Below are 24,609 nucleotides of genomic sequence, written 5' to 3'. Positions count from 1 at the left end.
AAAGACAATGACTGGGTCGTGTCCATTGATACAGAACAAAAAGACTGAACGACTGGGTCGGGTCCATTGATACAGAACGAAAAGACTGAACGACTGGGTCGGGTCCATTGATACAGAACAAAAAGACTGAACGACTGGGTCACGTCCATAGTTACAGAACAAAAAGACTGAACAACTGGGTCGTGTTCATTGATACAGAACAAAAAGACTGAACGACTGGGTCGTGTCCATTGATACAGAACAAAAAGACTGAACGACTGGGTCGTGTCCATTGATACAGAACAAAAAGACTGAACAACTGGGTCGTGTCCATTGATACAGAAAAAAGACTGAACGACTGGGTCGTGTCCATTGATACAGAACAAAAAGACTGAACGACTGGGTCGGGTCCATTGATACAGAACAAAAGACTGAACGACTGGGTCGTGTTCATTGATACAGAACAAAAAGACTGAACGACTGGGTCGTGTCCATTGATACAGAACAAAAAGACTGAACAACTGGGTCGTGTTCATTGATACAGAACAAAAAGACTGAACGACTGGGTCGTGTCCATTGATACAGAACAAAAAGACTGAACGACTGGGTCGTGTCCATTGATACAGAACAAAAAGACTGAACGACTGGGTCGTGTTCATTGATACAGAACAAAAAGACTGGGTTTCGTCCATAGATACAGAACAAAAAGACTGACTGGGTTGCGTCTCGGCAACCGAACCGATAGAATGAACGACCAGCCGGATTAGGTAGCAACCATAGATTTGTATCGGGACTATATCTTGTGGAAGGATGAAATAGTATGAATAAATTAATCAAAATAATATGTTTAATATAATATAAATATACAGTCAAAATGTTGGACACCTACTCATTCAAGGGTTTTTCTTTATTTTTTACTATTTTCTACATTGTAGAATAATAGTGAAGACATCAAAACTATGAAATAACACATATGGAATCATGTAGTAACCAAAAAAGTGTTAAACAAATCAAAATATATTTTATATTTGAGATTATTCAAAGTAGCCACCTTTTGCCTTGATGACAGATTGACACACTCTTGGCATTCTCTCAACCAGCTTCATGAGGAATGCTTTTCCAACAGTCTTGAAGGAGTTCCCACATATGCTGAGCACTTGTTGGCTGCTTTTCCTTCATTCTGCAGTCCAACTCATCCCAATCAATCTCAATTGGGTTGAGGTCGGGTGATTGTGGAGGCCGGGTCATCTGATGTTGCAATCCATCACTCTCCTTTTTGGTCGAATCGCCCTTACACAGCCTGGAGTTGTGTTTTGGGTCATTGTCCTGTTGAAAACAAAGGATAGTCCCACTAAGCCCAAACCAGATGTGATGGCATATCACGACAGAATGCTGTGGTAGCCATGCTGGTTAAGTGTGCCTTGAATTCTAAATAAATCAGACTGTGTCACTAGCAAAGCACCATCACACCTCCTCCTCCATGCTTCACGGTGGGAACCACACATGCAGAGATCACCCATTCACCTACTCTGCATCTCACAAAGACACGGGGGTTGGAACCAAAAATATCAAATATCAACAATATCAAATTTGGACTCTTCAGACCAAAGGACAGATTTCCACCCCTCTAATGTCCATTGCTTGTGTTTCTTGGCCAAAGCAAGTCTCTTCTTCTTATTGGTGTCCTTTAGAAGTGGTTTCTTTGCAGCAATTCGACCATAAAGGCCTGATTCATACAGTCTCCTCTGAACAGTTGATGTTGAGATGTGTCTGTTACTTGAACTCTGTGAAGCATTTATTTGCGCTGCAATCTGAGGTGCAGTTAACTCTAATGAACTGATCCTCTGCAGCAGAGGTAACTCTGGGTCTTCCTTTCCTGTGGGGCGGTCCTCATGAGAGACAGGTAACTCTAATGAACTTAAACTCTGCAGCAGAGGTAACTCTGGGTCTTCCTTTCCTGTGTCGGTCATCATGAGAGACAGGTAACTCTAGTGAACTGATCCTCTGCAGCAGAGGAAACTCTGGGTCTTCCTTTCCTGTGTCGGTCATCATGAGAGACAGGTAACTCTAGTGAACTGATCCTCTGCAGCAGAGGAAACTCTGGGTCTTCCTTTCCTGTGTCGGTCCTCATGAGAGCCAGTTTCATCATAGCGCTTGATTGTTTTTTGAAATTTCCCAGATTCACTGACCTTCATGTCTTAAAGAAACGATTGACTGTCCTTTCTCTGTTCTTGCCATAATGATGGACTTGGTCTTTTACCAAACATGGCTATCTTCTGTACACCACCCCTACCTTGTCACAACAGATTGTCTCAAATGCATTAAGGAATGAAATTGCACAAATTAACTTTTAACAAGGCACACCTGTTTAATTTAAATACATTCCAGGTGACTACCTCATGAAGCTGGTTGAGAGAAAGCCAAGAGTATGCAGAGCTGTCATCAAGGCAAAGGATGGTTACTTTGAAGAATCTCAAATATAAAATATATTATATTAACACTTGTTTGGTTACTACATGATTCCATATGTGTTATTTCATAGTTTTGATGTCTTCACTATTATTCTACAATGTAGAAAATAGTACAAATAAAGAAAAACCCTTGAATGAGTAGGTGTCCAAACTTTGACTGGTTCTGTATATTATACTACCTGGTACTGTATATACTGAACCCCCCACCTGGATTTATGTTGAAGATCAGTCACCCTCTGATCTTAGCATGAAGGAGCAATCATCGACATGATGACTGAGGAACCATCACATTAGGTAAAGGATATTCCTCATCGACATGATGACTGAGGAACCATCACATTAGGTAAAGGATATTCCTCATCGACATGATGACTGAGGAACCATCACATTAGGTAAAGGATATTCCTCATCGACATGATGACTGAGGAACCATCACATTAGGTAAAGGATATTCCTCATCGACATGATGACTGAGGAACCATCACATTAGGTAAAGGATATTCCTCATCGACATGATGACTGAGGAACCATCACATTAGGTAAAGGATATTCCTCATCGACATGATGACTGAGGAACCATCACATTAGGTAAAGGATATTCCTCATCGACATGATGACTGAGGAACCATCACATTATGTAAAGGATATTCCTCACAGAAAGGTAGAATACGCTACACGTCTCTTCACGACAGATTACAAGGACATGGGGATATACTCTAGACTAGACTGTCAATGGACCTCTTCTGTGGTACTCTTGAGTGGGACGGCCCGGGAGTGACCCGACAGGGATGACGGAGACCTGTGATGGCCCGGGAGTGACCCGACAGGGATGACTGAGACCTGTGATGGCCCGGGAGTGACCCGACAGGGATGACGGAGACCTGTGATGGCCTGGGAGTGACCCGACAGGGATGACGGAGTCCTGTGATGGCCCGGGAGTGACCCGACAGGGATGACGGAGACCTGTGATGGCCTGGGAGTGACCCGACAGGGATGACGGAGTCCTGTGATGGCCCGGGAGTGACCCGACAGGGATGACGGAGTCCTGTGATGGCCTGGGAGTGACCCGACAGGGATGACAGAGTCCTGTGATGGCCTGGGAGTGACCCGACAGGGATGACGGAGACCTGTGATGGCCTGGGAGTGACCCGACAGGGATGACAGAGTCCTGTGATGGCCTGGGAGTGACCCGACAGGGATGACGGAGACCTGTGATGGCCTGGGAGTGACCCGACAGGGATGACAGAGTCCTGTGATGGCCTGGGAGTGACCCGACAGGGATGACGGAGACCTGTGATGGCCTGGGAGTGACCTGACAGGGATGACGGAGACCTGTGATGGCCTGGGAGTGACCTGACAGGGATGACGGAGTCCTGTGATGGCCCGGGAGTGACCCGACAGGGATGACGGAGACCTGTGATGGCCTGGGAGTGACCCGACAGGGATGACAGAGTCCTGTGATGGCCTGGGAGTGACCCGACAGGGATGACGGAGACCTGTGATGGCCTGGGAGTGACCCGACAGGGATGACAGAGTCCTGTGATGGCCTGGGAGTGACCCGACAGGGATGACGGAGACCTGTGATGGCCTGGGAGTGACCTGACAGGGATGACGGAGACCTGTGATGGCCTGGGAGTGACCTGACAGGGATGACGGAGTCCTGTGATGGCCCGGGAGTGACCCGACAGGGATCACGGAGTCCTGTGGAGTCTGTGTGAAGGCCGTGAACACGAAGGGGAGGTAGTAGGAATTCTAATGGTCCTGGCTGACTGTAGGGGACAAGACAGGAGCTGGATAGGTCCTGACTGACTGGGTGTAGATTGAGAGAGGGGTGTAGAGAAGGAGAGAGGGGTGTAGAGAGGGAGAGAGGGGTGTAGAGAGGGTGAGAGGGGTGTAGAGAGGGTGAGAGGGGTGTAGAGAGGGAGAGAGGGGTGTAGAGAGGGAGAGAGGGGTGTAGAGAAGGAGAGAGGGGTGTAGAGAGGGAGAGAGGGGTGTAGAGAGGGAGAGAGGGGTATAGAGAGGGTGAGAGGGGTGTAGAGAGGGAGAGAGGGGTGTAGAGAAGGAGAGAGGGGTGTAGAGAGGGTGAGAGGGGTGTAGAGAGGGAGAGAGGGGTGTAGAGAGGGTGAGAGGGGTGTAGAGAGGGTGAGAGGGGTGTAGAGAGGGAGAGAGGGGTGTAGAGAGGGAGAGAGGGGTGTAGAGAGGGTGAGAGGGGTGTAGAGAGGGAGAGAGGGGTGTAGAGAGGGTGAGAGGGGTGTAGAGAGGGAGAGAGGGGTGTAGAGAGGGAGAGAGGGGTGTAGAGAAGGAGAGAGGGGTGTAGAGAAGGAGAGAGGGGTGTAGAGAGGGAGAGAGGGGTGTAGAGAGAGTGAGAGGGGTGTAGAGAGGGTGAGAGGGGTGTAGAGAGGGTGAGAGGGGTGTAGAGAGGGAGAGAGGGGTGTAGAGAAGGAGAGAGGGGTGTAGAGAGGGTGAGAGGGGTGTAGAGAGGGAGAGAGGGGTGTAGAGAGGGTGAGAGGGGTGTAGAGAGGGAGAGAGGGGTGTAGAGAGGGAGAGAGGGGTGTAGAGAGGGTGAGAGGGGTGTAGAGAGGGAGAGAGGGGTGTAGAGAGGGTGAGGGGTGTAGAGAGGGAGAGAGGGCTGTAGAGAGGGAGAGAGGGGTGTAGAGAGGGTGAGGGGTGTAGAGAGGGAGAGAGAGGGCTAGACCCTGCTGCCTGCGTGGCAGCGATGACTCATTCCATTAAGAGAAGCTACTCCTGCAGGACACTGTTCCGCTCCCCGCTGACCAAATATAGAACAGCTATTCTCTCCTCCGTATGCAGCCACTTTGGGGGATTGGCATGCACCTACGAGACTCTCTCTCTGTCTCCTAGACAGGATGGGAATGTTTAAACAACCATGCCGTCATAACATGAAGCAATTCTTCTATGATAAATCGGCGACAGACTCCATATTCAGCCGATGTCACTATTTGTCCCCTTCAGAAAGCTGAAGGGGACATACAGTTTGTTACAAACCACAACACGCTGTCACAGCAGCCTGGTATGTTCTCCGTGGACAACGGGAGTAACTGGGGCACAGCCTTCTTGTATACTAACTAACTCAACGCCTAGCACGCATCCTTTTATTCTACACTTAAAACAGGTAGACTCAGCGATATGACGTAGGTGCAGACAGTAAACAGCGAGTCCAATTTCCACAACAACTTAAGAACCTTGAAGTGCGAGTCTCAACTTCTCAGGACGTTTTGGTCCCGTGGCACGTTGTTAAAATGTATGAAGCAAACCATTGAACAGATACTGTCTGACAAGTGTTTAGAGCGAATTCAGCTGCTGATCGTGGCTACGTCATTTTGCGGAGTCAACCTTCAAAGGTCTACCTGCATGGTGAATTAGCACTATGTTTCCCTTGTTAAGTTCTTCAATGGTCCTTCTCTGTCTGGAATGATCCTAACAATGACAAGATGTCAACTTCAGTGCACAGTTCTTCAGGAGCTCAGTGTGCCATAAAGACAGACTAAACACACTGACATGTTCTAATTACATATCTAGGTTTTAGAGATCAGGTGGGTCACCGGTTGTTTCTTTCGAACGAAAGGAATGTTTTTTTCCCCCAGAGAATCAGTGTTGTGTCAAGACTGAGATTTGATTGAATGAAAAACACTGGAATAATAAATGAGAAAAAAAAAACACTTTAGAAACCATAACAACTACATGTGACTGCCAGTACTGGTGATATACTACTGACGAGGTCTGTCGACGTGCTACTGACGAGGTCTGTCGACGTGCTACTGACGAGGTCTGTCGACGCGCTACTGACGAGGTCTGTCGAACCGCTACTGACGAGGTCTGTCGAACCGCTACTGACGAGGTCTGTCGACACGCTACTGACGAGGTCTGTCGACACGGTACTGACGAGGTCTGTCGACGCGCTACTGACGAGGTCTGTCGAACCGCTACTGACGAACCGCTACTGACGAGGTCTGTCAAACCGCTACTGTCGACGCGCTACTGACGAGGTCTGTCGACGCGCTACTGACGAGGTCTGTCGACGCGCTACTGACGAGGTCTGTCGACGCGCTACTGACGAGGTCTGTCGACGCGCTACTGACGAGGTCTGTCGACGCGCTACTGACGAGGTCTGTAGAGGCGCTACTGCTACTGACGAGGTCTGTCGCTAACCGCTACTGGAACTACGAGGTCTGTCGACGAGGCGCTACTGACGAGGCGCTACTGACGAGGTCTGTCGAACCGCTACTGACGAGGTCTGCAACTGACGGAGGTCTGTCGAACCGCTACTGACGAGGCCTGTCGAACCGCTACTGCTACAAGGTCTGACGAGGCCTGTCGAACCGCTACTGACGAGGTCTGTCGAACCGCTACTGACGACGACGGTCTGTCTGAAGGCCTGTCGTGCTGTCGACACGCTACTGACGAGGCCTGTCGAACCGCTACTGACGAGGCCTGTCGAACCGCTACTGACGAGGCCTGTCGAACCTCTACTGACGAGGCCTGTCGAACCGCTACTGACGAGGTCTGTCGACGTGCTACTGACGAGGTCTGTCGACGTGCTACTGACGAGGTCTGTCGACGTGCTACTGACGAGGTCTGTCGACACGCTACTCACGAGGTCTGTCGACACGCTACTGACGAGGTCTGTCGAACCGCCACTGAGGTCTGTCGAACCGCCACTGAGGTCTGTCGAACCGCTACTGAGGTCTGTCGAACCGCTACTACTGCGCTACTGAGGTCCGTTGAACTGCTACTGACGAGGTCTGTAGAACCGCTACTGACGAGGCCTGTCGAACCGCTACTGACGAGGTGCTACTGACGAGGTCTGTCGAACCGCTACTGACGAGGTCTGTCGACGTGCTACTGACGAGGTCTGTCAAACTACTAGGTCTGTGACCGCTACTGAGGTCTGTCTGACACGCGCTACTAGGTCTGTCGAACCGGACGAGGTCTGTCAACACCGCTACTGACTGTCGAACCGCTACTGACGAGGTCTGTCGAACCGCTACTGACGAGGTCTGTCGAACGCTACTACTGACGAGGTCTGTCGAACCGCTACTCGAGGTCTGTCGACGCGCTACTAGGTCTCGACGCGCTACTGACGAGTCAACACGCTACTGGGGAGGTCTGTCAACACGCGCTACTGGGGAGGTCTGTCGAACCGCTACTGACTGTCAACACACTACTGGGGAGGTCTGTCGAACACGCTACTGGGAGGTCTGTCAACACACTACTGGGGAGGTCTGTCAACACACTACTGAGGAGGTCTGTCAACACACTACTGGGAGGTCTGTCAACACACTACTGGGGGGAGGTCTGTCAACACACTACTGAGGAGGTCTGTCAACACACTACTGGGAGGTCTGTCAACACACTACTGGGAGGTCTGGGAGGTCTGTGTCAGGTCTGTCAACACACTACTGGGGAGGTCTGTCAACACACTACTGGGGAGGTCTGTCAACACACTACTGAGGAGGTCTGTCAACACACTACTGGGAGGTCTGTCAACACACTACTGGGAGGTCTGTCAACACACTACTGGGAGGTCTGTCAACACACTACTGGGAGGTCTGTCAACACACTACTGGGGAGGTCTGTCAACACACTACTGGGGAGGTCTGTCAACACACTACTCTGTCAACACACTACTGGGGAGGTCTGTCAAGGTCTGTCACACACTACTGAGGTCTGGAGGTCTGTCTGGGGAACACACTACTGGGGAGGTCTGTCAACACACTACTGGGGAGGTCTGTCAACACACTACTGGGGAGGTCTGTCACACACACTAGGTCTGTCAACACACTACTGAGGTCTGTCAACACACTACTGGGAGGTCTGTCAACACACTACTGGGGAGGTCTGTCAACACACTACTGGGGAGGTCTGTCAACACACTACTGGGAGGTCTGTCAACACACTACTGAGGAGGTCTGTCAACACACTACTGGGGAGGTCTGTCAACACACTACTGAGGGAGGTCTGTCAACACACTACTGGGGAGGTCTGTCACACACTACTGGGGAGGTCTGTCAACACACTACTGAGGAGGTCTGTCAACACACTACTGGGAGGTCTGTCAACACACTACTGGGGAGGTCTGTCAACACACTACTGGGGAGGTCTGTCAACACACTACTGAGGTCTGTCAACACACTAGGTCTGTCAACACACTACTGGGAGGTCTGTCAACACACTACTGGGGAGGGGAGGTCTGTCAACACACTACTGGGGAGGTCTGTCAACACACTACTGGGAGGTCTGTCAACACACTACTGGGGAGGTCTGTCAACACACTACTGGGGAGGTCTGTCAACACACTACTGAGGAGGTCTGTCAACACACTACTGGGGAGGTCTGTCAACACACTACTGGGGAGGTCTGTCAACACACTACTGGGGAGGTCTGTCAACACACTACTGGGAGGTCTGTCAACACACTACTGGGGAGGTCTGTCAACACACTACTGGGGAGGTCTGTCAACACACTACTGAGGAGGTCTGTCAACACACTACTGGGGAGGTCTGTCAACACACTACTGGGGAGGTCTGTCAACACACTACTGGGAGGTCTGTCAACACACTACTGAGGAGGTCTGTCAACACACTACTGAGGTCTGTCAACACACTACTGACGAGGTCTGTCGAACCGCTACTGATGAGGTCTGTCGACGTGCTACTGACGAGGTCTGTCGAACGGCTACTGAGGAGGTCTGTCGACGTGCTACTGACGAGGTCTGTCGAACCGCTACTGACGAGGTGCTACTGGTGAGGTCTGTCGAACCGCTACTGACGAGGTCTGTCGACGCGCTACTGACGAGGTCTGTCGACGCGCTACTGACGAGGTCTGTCGAACCGCTACTGACGAGGTCTGTCGACCCGCTACTGGCGAGGTCTGTCGAACCGCTACTGACGAGGTCTGTCGAACCGCTACTGACGAGGTCTGTCGAACCGCTACTGACGAGGTCTGTCGACGCGCTACTGACGAGGTCTGTCGACGCGCTACTGACGAGGTCTGTCGACGCGCTACTGACGAGGTCTGTCGACGCGCTACTGACGAGGTCTGTCGACGCGCTACTGACGAGGTCTGTCGACGCGCTACTGACGAGGTCTGTCAACACGCTACTGGGGAGGTCTGTCAACACACTACTGGGGAGGTCTGTCGACACACTACTGGGGAGGTCTGTCAACACACTACTGAGGTCTGTCAACACACTACTGGGGAGGTCTGTCAACACACTACTGAGGAGGTCTGTCAACACACTACTGAGGAGGTCTGTCAACACACTACTGGGAAGGTCTGTCAACACACTACTGGGGAGGTCTGTCAACACACTACTGAGGAGGTCTGTCAACACACTACTGAGGAGGTCTGTCGACACACTACTGGGAAGGTCTGTCAACACACTACTGAGGAGGTCTGTCAACACACTACTGGGGAGGTCTGTCAACACACTACTGAGGAGGTCTGTCAACACACTACTGAGGAGGTCTGTCGACACACTACTGGGGAGGTCTGTCGACACACTACTGGGGAGGTCTGTCGACACACTACTGGGGAGGTCTGTCGACACACTACTGGGGAGGTCTGTCAACACACTACTGAGGAGGTCTGTCAACACACTACTGAGGAGGTCTGTCAACACACTACTGAGGTCTGTCAACACACTACTGGGAAGGTCTGTCGACACACTACTGGGGAGGTCTGTCAACACACTACTGAGGAGGTCTGTCAACACACTACTGGGGAGGTCTGTCAACACACTACTGAGGTCTGTCAACACACTACTGGGGAGGTCTGTCAACACACTACTGAGGAGGTCTGTCAACACACTACTGGGGAGGTCTGTCAACACACTACTGGGGAGGTCTGTCAACACACTACTGAGGAGGTCTGTCAACACACTACTGGGGAGGTCTGTCAACACACTACTGAGGAGGTCTGTCAACACACTACTGGGGAGGTCTGTCAACACACTACTGAGGAGGTCTGTCAACACACTACTGGGAAGGTCTGTCAACACACTACTGAGGAGGTCTGTCAACACACTACTGGGGAGGTCTGTCAACACACTACTGGGGAGGTCTGTCAACACACTACTGGGGAGGTCTGTCAACACACTACTGGGGAGGTCTGTCAACACACTACTGAGGAGGTCTGTCAACACACTACTGAGGTCTGTCAACACACTACTGAGGTCTGTCAACACACTACTGGGGAGGTCTGTCAACACACTACTGGGGAGGTCTGTCAACACACTACTGGGGAGGTCTGTCAACACACTACTGAGGAGGTCTGTCAACACACTACTGGGGAGGTCTGTCAACACACTACTGAGGTCTGTCAACACACTACTGAGGAGGTCTGTCAACACACTACTGGGGAGGTCTGTCAACACACTACTGAGGAGGTCTGTCAACACACTACTGGGGAGGTCTGTCAACACACTACTGAGGAGGTCTGTCAACACACTACTGGGGAGGTCTGTCAACACACTACTGGGGAGGTCTGTCAACACACTACTGGGGAGGTCTGTCAACACACTACTGAGGAGGTCTGTCAACACACTACTGGGGAGGTCTGTCAACACACTACTGGGGAGGTCTGTCAACACACTACTGAGGAGGTCTGTCAACACACTACTGGGGAGGTCTGTCAACACACTACTGAGGAGGTCTGTCAACACACTACTGGGGAGGTCTGTCAACACACTACTGAGGAGGTCTGTCAACACACTACTGAGGAGGTCTGTCAACACACTACTGGGGAGGTCTGTCAACACACTACTGAGGAGGTCTGTCAACACACTACTGAGGAGGTCTGTCAACACACTACTGAGGAGGTCTGTCAACACACTACTGGGGAGGTCTGTCAACACACTACTGGGGAGGTCTGTCAACACACTACTGAGGAGGTCTGTCAACACACTACTGAGGAGGTCTGTCAACACACTACTGGGGAGGTCTGTCAACACACTACTGGGGAGGTCTGTCAACACACTACTGAGGAGGTCTGTCAACACACTACTGAGGAGGTCTGTCAACACACTACTGGGGAGGTCTGTCAACACACTACTGAGGAGGTCTGTCAACACACTACTGAGGAGGTCTGTCAACACACTACTGAGGAGGTCTGTCAACACACTACTGGGGAGGTCTGTCAACACACTACTGAGGAGGTCTGTCAACACACTACTGAGGTCTGTCAACACACTACTGGGGAGGTCTGTCAACACACTACTGAGGAGGTCTGTCAACACACTACTGAGGAGGTCTGTCAACACACTACTGAGGAGGTCTGTCAACACACTACTGAGGAGGTCTGTCGACACACTACTGAGGTCTGTCAACACACTACTGGGGAGGTCTGTCAACACACTACTGAGGAGGTCTGTCAACACACTACTGAGGTCTGTCAACACACTACTGGGAAGGTCTGTCAACACTGGCCGGGGTTAGACAGAGAAAACAACAAAGTACTTTTGAGATTCACCCCGTGTGTTGATCGTTCAGTCTAGTCAGAGGTCAGGGGTCAGGGGAACGAGTGTGAGCTGATCAGGTGTACCTGTACTGTTGCCGTTCACAACCCTTTGTGTTATGATGAAATGTACATAGAAAAAGACTACCAACGTAATAAAAGACACTTGACTAAACATGTAGCTTTGCTTTCCATGTTTGACAATATCATTAATATTTTGGTTTAGTTTTGTGGTGTTCGTTTCATTAAGGAAATATGAATTCTTTAAAAACGCAAGAAAAAGAAAACAACATTTTTTTTTTGGTCAACCAATTCCAAATATTTTTTTATTTAAAAAACAACAATGGTTTGGTCTGTAAATACAACAACAAAGCTGAAAAAAGAGGAAGATATAAGCAGAATCCTGGATAAATCAGAGTGTCTTGGAATATCTTCGTCTGACAGAATCTCTGTAGAACTGGAAGATCTTGTCCGATGCTTTCTGACTGACAGCGATACACTGTTGCAGCTGTAGGGAGAAAGACAGGGGGCACAGGGGAATATTCATTGGCTATTGATATTTGTCGTGCACTGTTGCAGCTGTAGGGAGAAAGACAGGGGAATATTCATTGGCTATTGATATTGGTCGTGCACTGTTGCAGCTGTAGGGAGAAAGACAGGGGGCACAGGGGAATATTCATTGGCTATTGATAGTTGTCGTGCACTGTTGCAGCTGTAGGGAGAAAGACAGGGGGCACAGGGGAATATTCATTGGCTATCGTGCACTGTTGAGGGAGCTCGCAAAGTAAGCATTCCACTGCACTGTTTATACCTGCTGAAAAACTGTGTAGCCCACATTAAAAATAAAAATAAATACTAGTTTACTAAAGGATATTATAGTATTCTGTAGTACACTGCAGAATACTATACTGCACACGGTAGTATCCCTCGATCGTGTAGTGCTTACTATCCAATTTTGTAGTATACTGTAGTGACATTCTATGTGACATCACCATAGGCTAATTCATTATTATTTTTTAATATCCCCCTTCTCCCTAAGACACCCTCAGAGAGTGGGGTCACAGCCAGGGTCAACCATTATCAACTGGCCCAACGCTCGGCTTCCTGCAAAGTCAGTTTGTTTAGAGACGGTAACGACATTGCTGGTGCTTCGGCGATCAATACAATTATACCAATATCTTCCAAACACAACTGAAAAGAAATGTGTGATTTAAGAGGTGGATATTTACTGACCTCATGAACTGTAAAAGACCCTCTGGTGGATGACATCATCACTCTGCGCTCGGTACTGTCAATAGCGAAGGTCATCAAAGCTCGACTTTCCTGAGAGAGGAAACACAAACCAGTAGGTCCAGGCTCAATTAGGAAGTACGACTTACCCAATGTGCTGCAGTTCCTAGTACGTGACACATAGAAAAGTATGAAGAGAAAAGCTATTTACTATAATGTGGAATAAAAGGAAATGAATGTAATGTCAAATGCAAAAAACAAATTTACATTTTAAAAACTGAGTCATCCTGTGGTAATGATGGTAGTAGTAATGATGGTAGTAATAATGATGGTAGTAATGATGATGGTAGTAATGATGATGATGGTAGTAATAATGATGGTAGTAATGATGATGATGGTGGTAGTAATAATGATGATGAGTAATGATGATGGTAGTAATGATGATGGTAGTAATGATGATGGTAGTATGATGATGGTAGTAATGATGATGATGGTAGTAATAATGATGGTAGTAATGATGGTAGTAATAATGATGGTAGTAATGATGATGATGGTAGTATTAATGATGGTAGTAATGATGATGATGGTAGTAATGATGATGATGGTAGTAATAATGATGGTAGTAGTATTGATGGTAGTAATGATGATGATGGTAGTAATAATGATGGTAGTAATGATGATGATGGTAGTAATGATGATGATGGTAGTAATAATGATGATGGTAGTAATAATGATGGTAGTAATGATGATGATGGTAGTAATAATGATGATGGTAGTAATAATGATGGTAGTAATGATGATGATGGTAGTAGTAATGATGGTAGTAATGATGGTGGTAGTAATAATGGTAGTAGTAATAATGATGGTAGTAATAATGGTAGTAATGATGGTAGTAATGATGATGGTAGTATTAATGATGGTAGTAATAATGATGGTAGTAGTAATGATGGTAGTAATGATGATGATGGTAGTAATGATGATGGTAGTAATGATGATGGTAGTAATGATGATGATGGTAGTAATACTGATGGTAGTAATACTGATGGTAGTAATGATTATGATGGTAGTAGTAATGATGGTAGTAGTAATGATGGTAGTAATGATGATGATGGAAGTAGTAATGATGATGGTAGTAATGATGGTAGTAATAATGATGGTAGTAATAATGGTAGTAATGATGGTAGTAATGATGATGGTAGTAATGATGATGGTAGTAGTAATGATGGTAGTAATGATGGTAGTAAATGATGGTGGTAGTGATGGTAGTAGTGATGGTGGTACTAACGATGGTAGTAGTGATGGTAGTAAATGATGGTAGTAATGATGGTAGTAATGATGGTAGTAGTGATGGTAGTAGTGATGCTGGTACTAATGATGGTAGTAGTGATGGTGGTACTAATGATGGTAGTAGTGATGGTGGTACTAATGATGGTAGTAGTAATGATGGTAGTAGTGATGGTAGTAGTGATGGTGGTACTAATGATGGTAGTAGTGATGGTAGTAGTAATGATGGTAGTAGTGATGGTAGTAGTGATGGTAGTAGTGATGGTAGTAATGATGGTAGTAATGGTGGTAGTAATGGTGGTAGTAGTGATGGTACTAATGATGGTAGTAGTGATGGTAGTAAATGATGGTAGTAATGATGGTAGTATTGATGGTAGTAATGATGGTAGTAGTGATGGTAGTAGTGATGCTGGTACTAATGATGGTAGTAGTGATGGTGGTACTAATGATGGTAGTAGTGATGGTGGTACTAATGATGGTAGTAGTAATGATGGTAGTAGTGATGGTAGTAGTGATGGTGGTACTAATGATGGTAGTAGTGATGGTGGTAGTGATGGTGGTACTAATGATGGTAGTAGTGATGGTAGTAGTGATGGTGGTACTAATGATGGTAGTAGTGATGGTAGTAGTGATGGTGGTACTAATGATGGTAGTAGTGATGGTAGTAGTGATGGTGGTACTAATGATGGTAGTAGTAATGATGGTAGTAGTGATGGTAGTAGTGATGGTGATGGTAGTAATAATGATGGTAGTAATGATGATGATGTTAGTAATAATGATGATGGTAGTAATAATGATGGTAGTAATAATGATGGTAGTAGTGATGTTGGTAGTAGTAATAATGATGGTAGTAGTATGATGATGGTAGTAGTAATGATGGTAGTAATGATGATGATGGTAGTAATAATGATGGTAGTAATGATGATGATGGTAGTAATAATGATGGTAGTAATGATGATGATGGTAGTAATAATGATGGTAGTAATGATGATGATGGTAGTAGTAATGATGGTAGTAATGATGATGATGGTAGTAGTAATGATGGTAGTAATGATGATGATGGTAGTAATAATGATGGTAGTAATGATGATGATGGTAGTAACAATGATGGTAGTAATAATGATGGTAGTAATGATGATGATGGTAGTAGTAATGATGGTAGTAATGATGATGGTAGTAATAATGATGGTAGTAATGATGATGATAGTAGTAATGATGGTAGTAATGATGGTAGTAATGATGGTAGTAAAGATGGTGGTAGTGATGGTAGTAGTGATGGTACTAATGATGGTAGTAATGGTGGTAGTAGTGATGGTACTAATGATGGTAGTAATGGTGGTAGTAGTGATGGTAGTAGTGATGGTAGTAGTGGTGGTAGTAATGGTGGTAGTAGTGATGGTAGTAGTGATGGTAGTAATGGTGGTAGTAGTGATGGTAGTAGTGATGGTAGTAGTGATGGTACTAATGATGGTACTAATGATGGTAATATAATAAATAATATATGCCATTTATAGTAGTGATGGTAGTAGTGGTGGTAGTAATGGTAGTAATGATGGTAGTAATGGTGGTAGTAGTGATGGTACTAATGATGGTAGTAATGGTGGTAGTAGTGATGGTAGTAATGATGGTAGTAATGATGGTACTAATGATGGTAGTAATGGTGGTAGTAGTGATGGTAGTAATGATGGTAGTAATGATGGTACTAATGATGGTAGTAATGATGGTAGTAATGATGGTAGTAATGATGGTAGTAGTAATGATGGTAGTAATGATGGTACTAATGATGGTAGTAATGATGGTAGTAGTAATGATGGTAGTAGTGATGGTAGTAATGATGGTAGTAGTAATGGTGGTAGTAATGAACAATCATCTACCTTCTCCTGTGCTGCATTGGGGTCGGTAATGACCTGGCCATCTGTATCGATGGCACAGGTGACCCCAGCGAACAGACAGCTCATAGGCAGGCCTGCGTCAATCAGGGCCATACAGGCTGAGTTCAGAAAGCAGGACAACAGCTGTGGGAGGAGGGGATAAGGAACAACACTACTGACACACATAATAATAAGACTGCATCTACTGTCCCGTCCTCTGCACCTTCTCCAGACCTGAAGTCTACGGTCTATGAATTCATTCTGTTCGCAGCCAAACTCACTCAAAGTAGGACACCAAGATCCACACACATCCATCGTGCAAAGAGAAAACTAGAAGACTGTCACAGGGAACTTTGACGTAGCTTATTTGTGTTTTAATTTTGGGTCTCTGAATGAACGTGACTTGAGGGAGTGTTAGGTGCCCCAGGATGTTGTGTGTGTTGAGGGGGACTGAGGAGGGGGGCACGGAAGCCCACTTCACAGGCGGAATAAACACCTGACTGCAGTCTTAGTGCAACATGAGGAAAAGCTCAGTCCTTAGAGAAAAGGCAATGGGACTGGTAGGCTAACACGCACGCACGCACGCACACACGCACACACACACACACACACACACACGTTATTTCACTAAAGGATACTGAGCCGTCATCATGGACCACTTGTAGGACGAGAGTGAGGGAGGAGCGTGGATGAAGGGTGGAGAGAAGAGACGCCTCGCATGTTTCCCTCACACACTGTTCTCTGGCTCGCTCTCTGACACCTGAGGAAGAATGAAAATGAGGTTAGACACTGTCATCTTGTGGTGTTCTGTGGAAGTGTATCGTGCGTGTCCTTTAGGTGTAATGTAATAAGGCACTTCGTCTCGGGCCTAACAGCACCCGTTCCGTTCTACCCTTCAAACACCAGCTTCTCTCTTAAATATATGATTCCTCACTCAAAAGGGAGTGGGATGCTAGTAGTAAGGGGAGGTAATTATATTGTGTGCATCGGTCAGTAAAGGAAAAGGAAGGAAGTTGTGTGGAGTATGGGATGTAGGAGAGAGGACGAGGTGGGGAGTATGGGATGTAGGAGAGGACGAGGTGGGGAGTATGGGATGTAGGAGAGAGGAAGTTGTGTGGATACACTACAGTTTGGCTACAGAGAGGAAGTTGTGTGGAGTATGGGATGTAGGAGAGAGATGATGGAGTACACTACAGTTTGGCTACAGGTTTGAATGCCACGTCATGACACAGGTCTGTGTGATGAGTGTTTTAATGGAGGAAACGGTAGACCACGTGTTGATATTTTGTGAACTGTATGACGTAGACGAGGAGAGATTGTGTGAAAGGGTTAGAGAGGCTGGACGGTGTTGGGGTGTAGTGTGGGGAGGAAAGGGAAGTGGTGTCTATAGGGATCTATTTCACTTTCTTAGAGGAACGGGACTAATGAAGATCATTTAATGTAGGTCGGCTGTGACTGGCCTCACACTCCTGTACAGTAGGTGGCGGTGTATACACCTTAAACGTTGCTATCTGTCATCCTAATCCCAAATAAGAAAATTCCTTACTCACCTGGTAGTCCCACTTTGGGCTGCATCACCACCTCCAGGGTAGCTCTGTCATAGATCTCCTTACTGACCTTCACCTCCGCCGGGCCATACACTCCAGCTAATACACTGGTGTCTCCTGCAGAAAGACAGACCCAATGAAACATATCCGTATCTGAGACAAAGCGATGTACCGCAGCACAGCTCGGATGAGTATAGTTGGGTCACGTCTGTCTTGTTGGTCAATGGGGGGGGGGGGCAGCGTGAGAGCAGCTACGGTAATAATTTGATACATTTCCTTTCAACGGTATCTTGTTCTGATATACTGCTAACATACCTTGGACGAAGGACGACGATCCATCAGGTCGTGATAGTAAATTCTGTTCGCAGCCAAACTCCCTCAAAGTAGGACTCGGAGACGCGCACACATCCATCGTGCTTGTAAAAAGAAAACTAGAAGTCTGTCGCGGGGATTTGACGTAGCTTATTTCTGTTGTCATTTGGACGCTCAATGATGACGGCATTTACCCCCAGTCCCCTCATTTGTCTGTATCGCAGATCTCAAAGAAATTGTTAGGTAATAAAGCGATAAGACCTAAAACCCAAGATAGCGGTTTCATGGAGCTGCTGAGACCAACACAATTATTTTAGATCTACTAGACTTCAGGGGATTGATTTAGTCGCTGTTAGCTACTGTAATTTGCAACTAGCAGAGGTAGCTAGCAAAACAGTGAAGAAGATGGCGACGCTCAACAGTATTAAGAACATGTATGGGATCTGCTCTCATGTAATCCGCCAAACGACTGGATTGAGAGCAGCAAAACTCATTCAGCAGAGGGCGTTCAGAGTCAATGTGAGTTAATAAGATATAGATATATCTTTTTTTATAGCTAACCCATTAGTTGATGTGAGGAATTGTTGCTTGACATTGCACAATTAGCTAACGTTATGGCTAGTTGTGGCTAGCGAGCTCAACGACATTTAGCGCGCATGAATTAGTTGAATATATTCAATGCACATCCATCCAAATGATTTAAATGTTGAATAACATTCTTGTTTTGTATGTTTTCATTACTCTACATAACTAGTCAGTAAGCTAGCCAACTTGGTAACACGTTTGTTTAGCACCCACTGGAACAAATAGTTAGCTAACATGCTAATGTGTCATTAACTTGCTAGTCTGGACACCCTATTGTGTGTTGCCTTCATTTTGAATTAGTTACTTTAATATTAGTTGATCACTGCTAAATAGTGACGCTTCATGTTCCTGCATCCTGATTGGTCGATTGTGGGGAGTGGAGAACTGCAGACGTCATTTGTGATCGACGCAAAGTCGAACTTCTGCGTAACTATCAATACTTTCTGAGCGATGATGTTGATGATCATACAATGTTTCACAAGAGAAAGCGAGAGCCTTCTATTTGACCTGTCTAATCTTGCTAGCTTATGTAGAGCGCTGGTCTGATTTCAAACCTTCACAAGCATACACATCACCTCTAGGACCAGCTGGAAGGTCAGACAATTAAAAACAAAAAAGATACAGGGTGTTGTGTGTAGCTGCGGTTTGTGATTACTGCAGTAAACGGTGCCTACTAACTGCGTCACTAAACCATTCCTAAGGAACCCGTCAGACTGCAGGCTTGATGTGTGTGTGTGTGTGTGTGTGTGTGTGTCACTGTAAGTCGTTCAAACGTCTGCAAAATGGCTCAAATGTAAATGTAGTAAACCCTCTCTCTGAAAATCAAGAAGCTTTATTGGCATCAATGCTTGTCAAGTCTCCCGAGTGGCTCAGCGTTCTAAGGTACTGCATCTCAGTGCTAGAGGCATCTCTACAAACCCTGGTTTGATTCCAGGCATCATCATTACTACCATCATTACTACTACCATCATCATTACTACCAACATCAGTACTACTACCATCATCATTACTACCACCATCAGTACTACTACCATCATCATTACTACCAACATCAGTACTACTACCATCATCATTACTATTACCATCATCATTACTACCACCATCATTACTACCACCATCAGTACTACTACCATCATCATTACTACCACCATCAGTACTACCACCACCATCATCATTACTACCAACATCAGTACTACTACCATCATCATTACTACCAACATCAGTACTACTACCATCATCATTACTATTACCATCATCATTACTACCACCATCATTACTACTACCATCATCATTGCACTACCATCATCATTACTATACTACTACCATCATATTACTACCAACATCATTACTACTACCATCATCATTACTACTACCGTCATTACTACTACCATCATCATTACTACTATCATCATTACTACTACTATCATCATTACTACTACCATCATCATTACTACTACCATTATCATTACTACTACCATCATTTCTACTACCATCATCATTACTACTACCATTATCATTACTACTACCACCACCAACATTCATTTGTTATAATTACTATTTGGAATAATAATAATACTATTAATAACAATACTAGTAATAATAGGTAAGTTACTGTTTGATATGCAGATGTTATTATCCAGGTTCCCTCAGGTTATGGCAGGAAAATACATATTTGGCTGAAAGAGGAGCCATTGCTCCTTCGCCCATGAGTATTCTTAGTTTTCCTCTCGGTTTAATAAGTAGAAATTTTGAAAAGGTGTAGTAATTTCTTTGAATAATGAATCTCTTTGTGAGGAACATTTCTCACAGTAAAGGAGAAAGTGCATCTCTGTCTCTACCTCCCCTGTCATGCAGTGACCACATACACACTCCTCTCTGGGTAGCCATGTCTTTTTATGTCTGCCGGTTTCTATTGCCAATCGGTGGTCACTCAGCCTGTACTTGGTAAGGATCTGTCTCTGCTTCGTATCTCTGACTGAGTAGAGATAATCAGCCAATTCATATTCTCTGTTTAGGGTCAGACAGCAATTTAGTCGGTTTTGGGGTTTTGTTTTGTTTTTTTCAATGTTGAAAATAGGATTCCTTTGATTGGTTCATGATTTTGTTTATTTCACCATTCTTTCCTTTGAAGCAGTGCTGGTGTCAGTTTATTGGTGAGGTCCAACACCAGCTGACTGAGAGGGAAAGCTGGGCTCTAGCTCCTGGGCTCGGAGTGCTTTAAATTGGAGACATGAATTTGGACTTGAATTTAGGTGGAGCCAAATTTGTTATCTTTTTAATGTTTTCATTTGTACATTACTACACGAGGTAAAGAGGCACCGCTGGAAAGTGGCCTAATTCTGCCCTATTTCTTTGGACTTGTAGAATTTTCCGATATAATTCTGTAAGTAGGGCTTCAATTGGAGGTTTGTCCCATATATTAAAGTCCAGTTTACTGATTGGCCCCTAAACCTCACTTCCTTAAAGAGCTATTGGGGGATTACACTGTCAAATTACACTGGGGCGGCAGGGTAGCCTTGTGGTAAGTAACCAAAAGGTTGCAAGTTCAAATCCCCGAGCTGACAAGGTACAAATCTGTCATTCTGCCCCTGAACAGGCAGTTAACCCACTGTTCCTAGACCAGTTAACCCACTGTTCCTAGACCAGTTAACCCACTGTTCCTAGACCAGTTAACCCACTGTTCCTAGACCAGTTAACCCACTGTTCCTAGACCAGTTAACCCACTGTTCCTAGACCAGTTAACCCACTGTTCCTAGACCAGTTAACCCACTGTTCCTAGACCAGTTAACCCACTGTTCCTAGACCAGTTAACCCACTGTTCCTAGACCAGTTAACCCACTGTTCCTAGACCAGTTAACCCACTGTTCCTAGACCAGTTAACCCACTGTTCCTAGACCAGTTAACCCACTGTTCCTAGACCAGTTAACCCACTGTTCCTAGACCAGTTAACCCACTGTTCCTAGACCAGTTAACCCACTGTTCCTAGACCAGTTAACCCACTGTTCCTAGACCAGTTAACCCACTGTTCCTAGACCAGTTAACCCACTGTTCCTAGACCAGTTAACCCACTGTTCCTAGACCAGTTAACCCACTGTTCCTAGACCAGTTAACCCACTGTTCCTAGACCAGTTAACCCACTGTTCCTAGACCAGTTAACCCACTGTTCCTAGACCAGTTAACCCACTGTTCCTAGACCAGTTAACCCACTGTTCCTAGACCAGTTAACCCACTGTTCCTAGACCAGTTAACCCACTGTTCCTAGACCAGTTAACCCACTGTTCCTAGACCAGTTAACCCACTGTTCCTAGACCAGTTAACCCACTGTTCCTAGACCAGTTAACCCACTGTTCCTAGGCCAGTTAACCCACTGTTCCTAGACCAGTTAACCCACTGTTCCTAGACCAGTTAACCCACTGTTCCTAGACCAGTTAACCCACTGTTCCTAGACCAGTTAACCCACTGTTCCTAGACCAGTTAACCCACTGTTCCTAGACCAGTTAACCCCACTGTTCCTAGACCAGTTAACCCCACTGTTCCTAGACCAGTTAACCCACTGTTCCTAGACCAGTTAACCCACTGTTCCTAGACCAGTTAACCCACTGTTCCTAGACCAGTTAACCCACTGTTCCTAGACCAGTTAACCCACTGTTCCTAGACCAGTTAACCCACTGTTCCTAGACCAGTTAACCCACTGTTCCTAGACCAGTTAACCCACTGTTCCTAGACCAGTTAACCCACTGTTCCTAGACCAGTTAACCCACTGTTCCTAGACCAGTTAACCCCACTGTTCCTAGACCAGTTAACCCACTGTTCCTAGACCAGTTAACCCCACTGTTCCTAGACCAGTTAACCCCACTGTTCCTAGACCAGTTAACCCACTGTTCCTAGACCAGTTAACCCACTGTTCCTAGACCAGTTAACCCACTGTTCCTAGACCAGTTAACCCACTGTTCCTAGACCAGTTAACCCACTGTTCCTAGACCAGTTAACCCACTGTTCCTAGACCATCATAACCCACTGTTCCTAGACCAGTTAACCCACTGTTCCTAGACCAGTTAACCCACTGTTCCTAGACCAGTTAACCCACTGTTCCTAGACCAGTTAACCCACTGTTCCTAGACCAGTTACCCCACTGTTCCTAGACCAGTTAACCCACTGTTCCTAGACCAGTTAACCCCACTGTTCCTAGACCAGTTAACCCCACTGTTCCTAGACCAGTTAACCCACTGTTCCTAGACCAGTTAACCCACTGTTCCTAGACCAGTTAACCCACTGTTCCTAGACCAGTTAACCCACTGTTCCTAGACCAGTTAACCCACTGTTCCTAGACCAGTTAACCCACTGTTCCTAGACCAGTTAACCCCACTGTTCCTAGACCAGTTACCCCACTGTTCCTAGACCAGTTAACCCACTGTTCCTAGACCAGTTAACCCACTGTTCCTAGACCAGTTAACCCACTGTTCCTAGACCAGTTAACCCCACTGTTCCTAGACCAGTTAACCCACTGTTCCTAGACCAGTTAACCCACTGTTCCTAGACCAGTTAACCCACTGTTCCTAGACCAGTTAACCCACTGTTCCTAGACCAGTTAACCCACTGTTCCTAGACCAGTTAACCCACTGTTCCTAGACCAGTTAACCCACTGTTCCTAGACCAGTTAACCCACTGTTCCTAGACCAGTTAACCCACTGTTCCTAGACCAGTTAACCCACTGTTCCTAGACCAGTTAACCCACTGTTCCTAGACCAGTTAACCCCACTGTTCCTAGACCAGTTAACCCCACTGTTCCTAGACCAGTTAACCCCCCTGTTCCTAGACCAGTTTAACCCACTGTTCCTAGACCAGTTAACCCACTGTTCCTAGACCAGTTAACCCTCTGTTCCTAGACCAGTTAACCCCACTGTTCCTAGACCAGTTAACCCCACTGTTCCTAGACCAGTTAACCCACTGTTCCTAGACCAGTTAACCCACTGTTCCTAGACCAGTTAACCCACTGTTCCTAGACCAGTTAACCCACTGTTCCTAGACCAGTTAACCCACTGTTCCTAGGCCGTCATTGAAAATAAGAGTTTGTTCTTAACTGATTTGCCTGGTAAAATAAAAAAATATATATTCTAATTGGGATGTTGGGAATAAATTCATTTTTATTGCAAAACAATGCTCTGCAGGTTTTGTCTTTGAGTGCATTAACTTCCATGTTAAAGTTTCCCGATGCAGATATGGTCAGACCAAGGTATGAGTCATTTCTACTGTGTTCAATTATGGTGTTGTTCAATGGGAATTTATATTTGTGTTTCTGACATGTGTTTTCTCTCTCCTCTCTCTCATTCTGTCTTTCTCTCTCTCCTCTCTCTCCTTCTGTCTTTCTCTCTCTCCTCTCTCTCATTCTGTCTTTCTCTGTCTTTCTCTCTCTCTCCTCTCTCTTTCTGTCTTTCTCTCTCTCCTCTCTCTCTTCTGTCTTTCTCTCTCTCCTCTCTCTCATTCTGTCTTTCTCTCTCTCCTCTCTCTCATTCTGTCTTTCTCTGTCTCTCCTCTCTCTCATTCTGTCTTTCTCTCTCTCCTCTCTCTCATTCTGTCTTTCTCTCTCTCTTCTCTCTTTCTCTCTCTCATTCTGTCTTTCTGTCTCTCCTCTCTCTCATTCTGTCTTTCTCTGTCTCTCCTCTCTCTCATTCTGTCTTTCTCTCTCTCCTCTCTCTCATTCTGTCTTTCTCTCTCTCCTCTCTCTCATTCTGTCTTTCTCTCTCTCCTCTCTCTCATTCTGTCTTTCTCTCTCTCCTCTCTCATTCTGTCTTTCTCTCTCTCCTCTCTCTCATTCTCTCTCTCCTCTCTCTCCTCTCTCTCATTCTCTCTTTCTCT

At 46.3% G+C, this 24,609-nt stretch overlaps 3 protein-coding genes across 3 annotated transcripts in view; 2 read left to right on the top strand and 1 right to left on the bottom strand.

The window, feature by feature from the left end:
- Positions 1–5,902: 5,902 nt before the first annotated feature.
- LOC127909161 (uncharacterized) lies at positions 5,903–12,001 on the top strand. The gene is made up of 4 exons (XM_052469206.1): positions 5,903–5,914; positions 9,110–10,338; positions 11,266–11,629; positions 11,960–12,001. Exons 1-4 carry the CDS (start codon positions 5,903–5,905, stop codon positions 11,999–12,001), a joined length of 1,647 nt encoding a protein of 548 aa, XP_052325166.1.
- Positions 12,002–12,216: 215 nt separating this feature from the next.
- exosc5 (exosome component 5) lies at positions 12,217–18,344 on the bottom strand. Its single transcript, XM_052470718.1, has 6 exons — positions 18,172–18,344; positions 17,860–17,973; positions 16,948–17,069; positions 16,313–16,453; positions 13,158–13,247; positions 12,217–12,432 (listed from the first exon to the last, which is right to left on the bottom strand). Exons 1-6 carry the CDS (start codon positions 18,332–18,334, stop codon positions 12,337–12,339), a joined length of 726 nt encoding a protein of 241 aa, XP_052326678.1. The 5' UTR covers positions 18,335–18,344; the 3' UTR covers positions 12,217–12,336.
- A 48-nt stretch (positions 18,345–18,392) lies between these two features.
- bckdha (branched chain keto acid dehydrogenase E1 subunit alpha) overlaps positions 18,393–24,609 on the top strand; it is a 43,184-nt gene continuing 36,967 nt past the window's right edge. Inside the window, exon 1 of the mRNA XM_052470761.1 lies at positions 18,393–18,687. Coding sequence (XP_052326721.1) covers positions 18,574–18,687 — 114 coding nt within the window. The 5' untranslated portion in view covers positions 18,393–18,573. The remainder of the gene's footprint in view (positions 18,688–24,609) is intronic.

The sequence above is a fragment of the Oncorhynchus keta genome, chromosome 1 (genome assembly GCF_023373465.1).
Source record: "Oncorhynchus keta strain PuntledgeMale-10-30-2019 chromosome 1, Oket_V2, whole genome shotgun sequence".
NCBI classification, from domain to species: Eukaryota; Metazoa; Chordata; class Actinopteri; order Salmoniformes; family Salmonidae; genus Oncorhynchus; species Oncorhynchus keta.
Note: the sequence above shows the minus strand (reverse complement) of the source record. Positions and strands in the feature narration are given on the sequence as shown.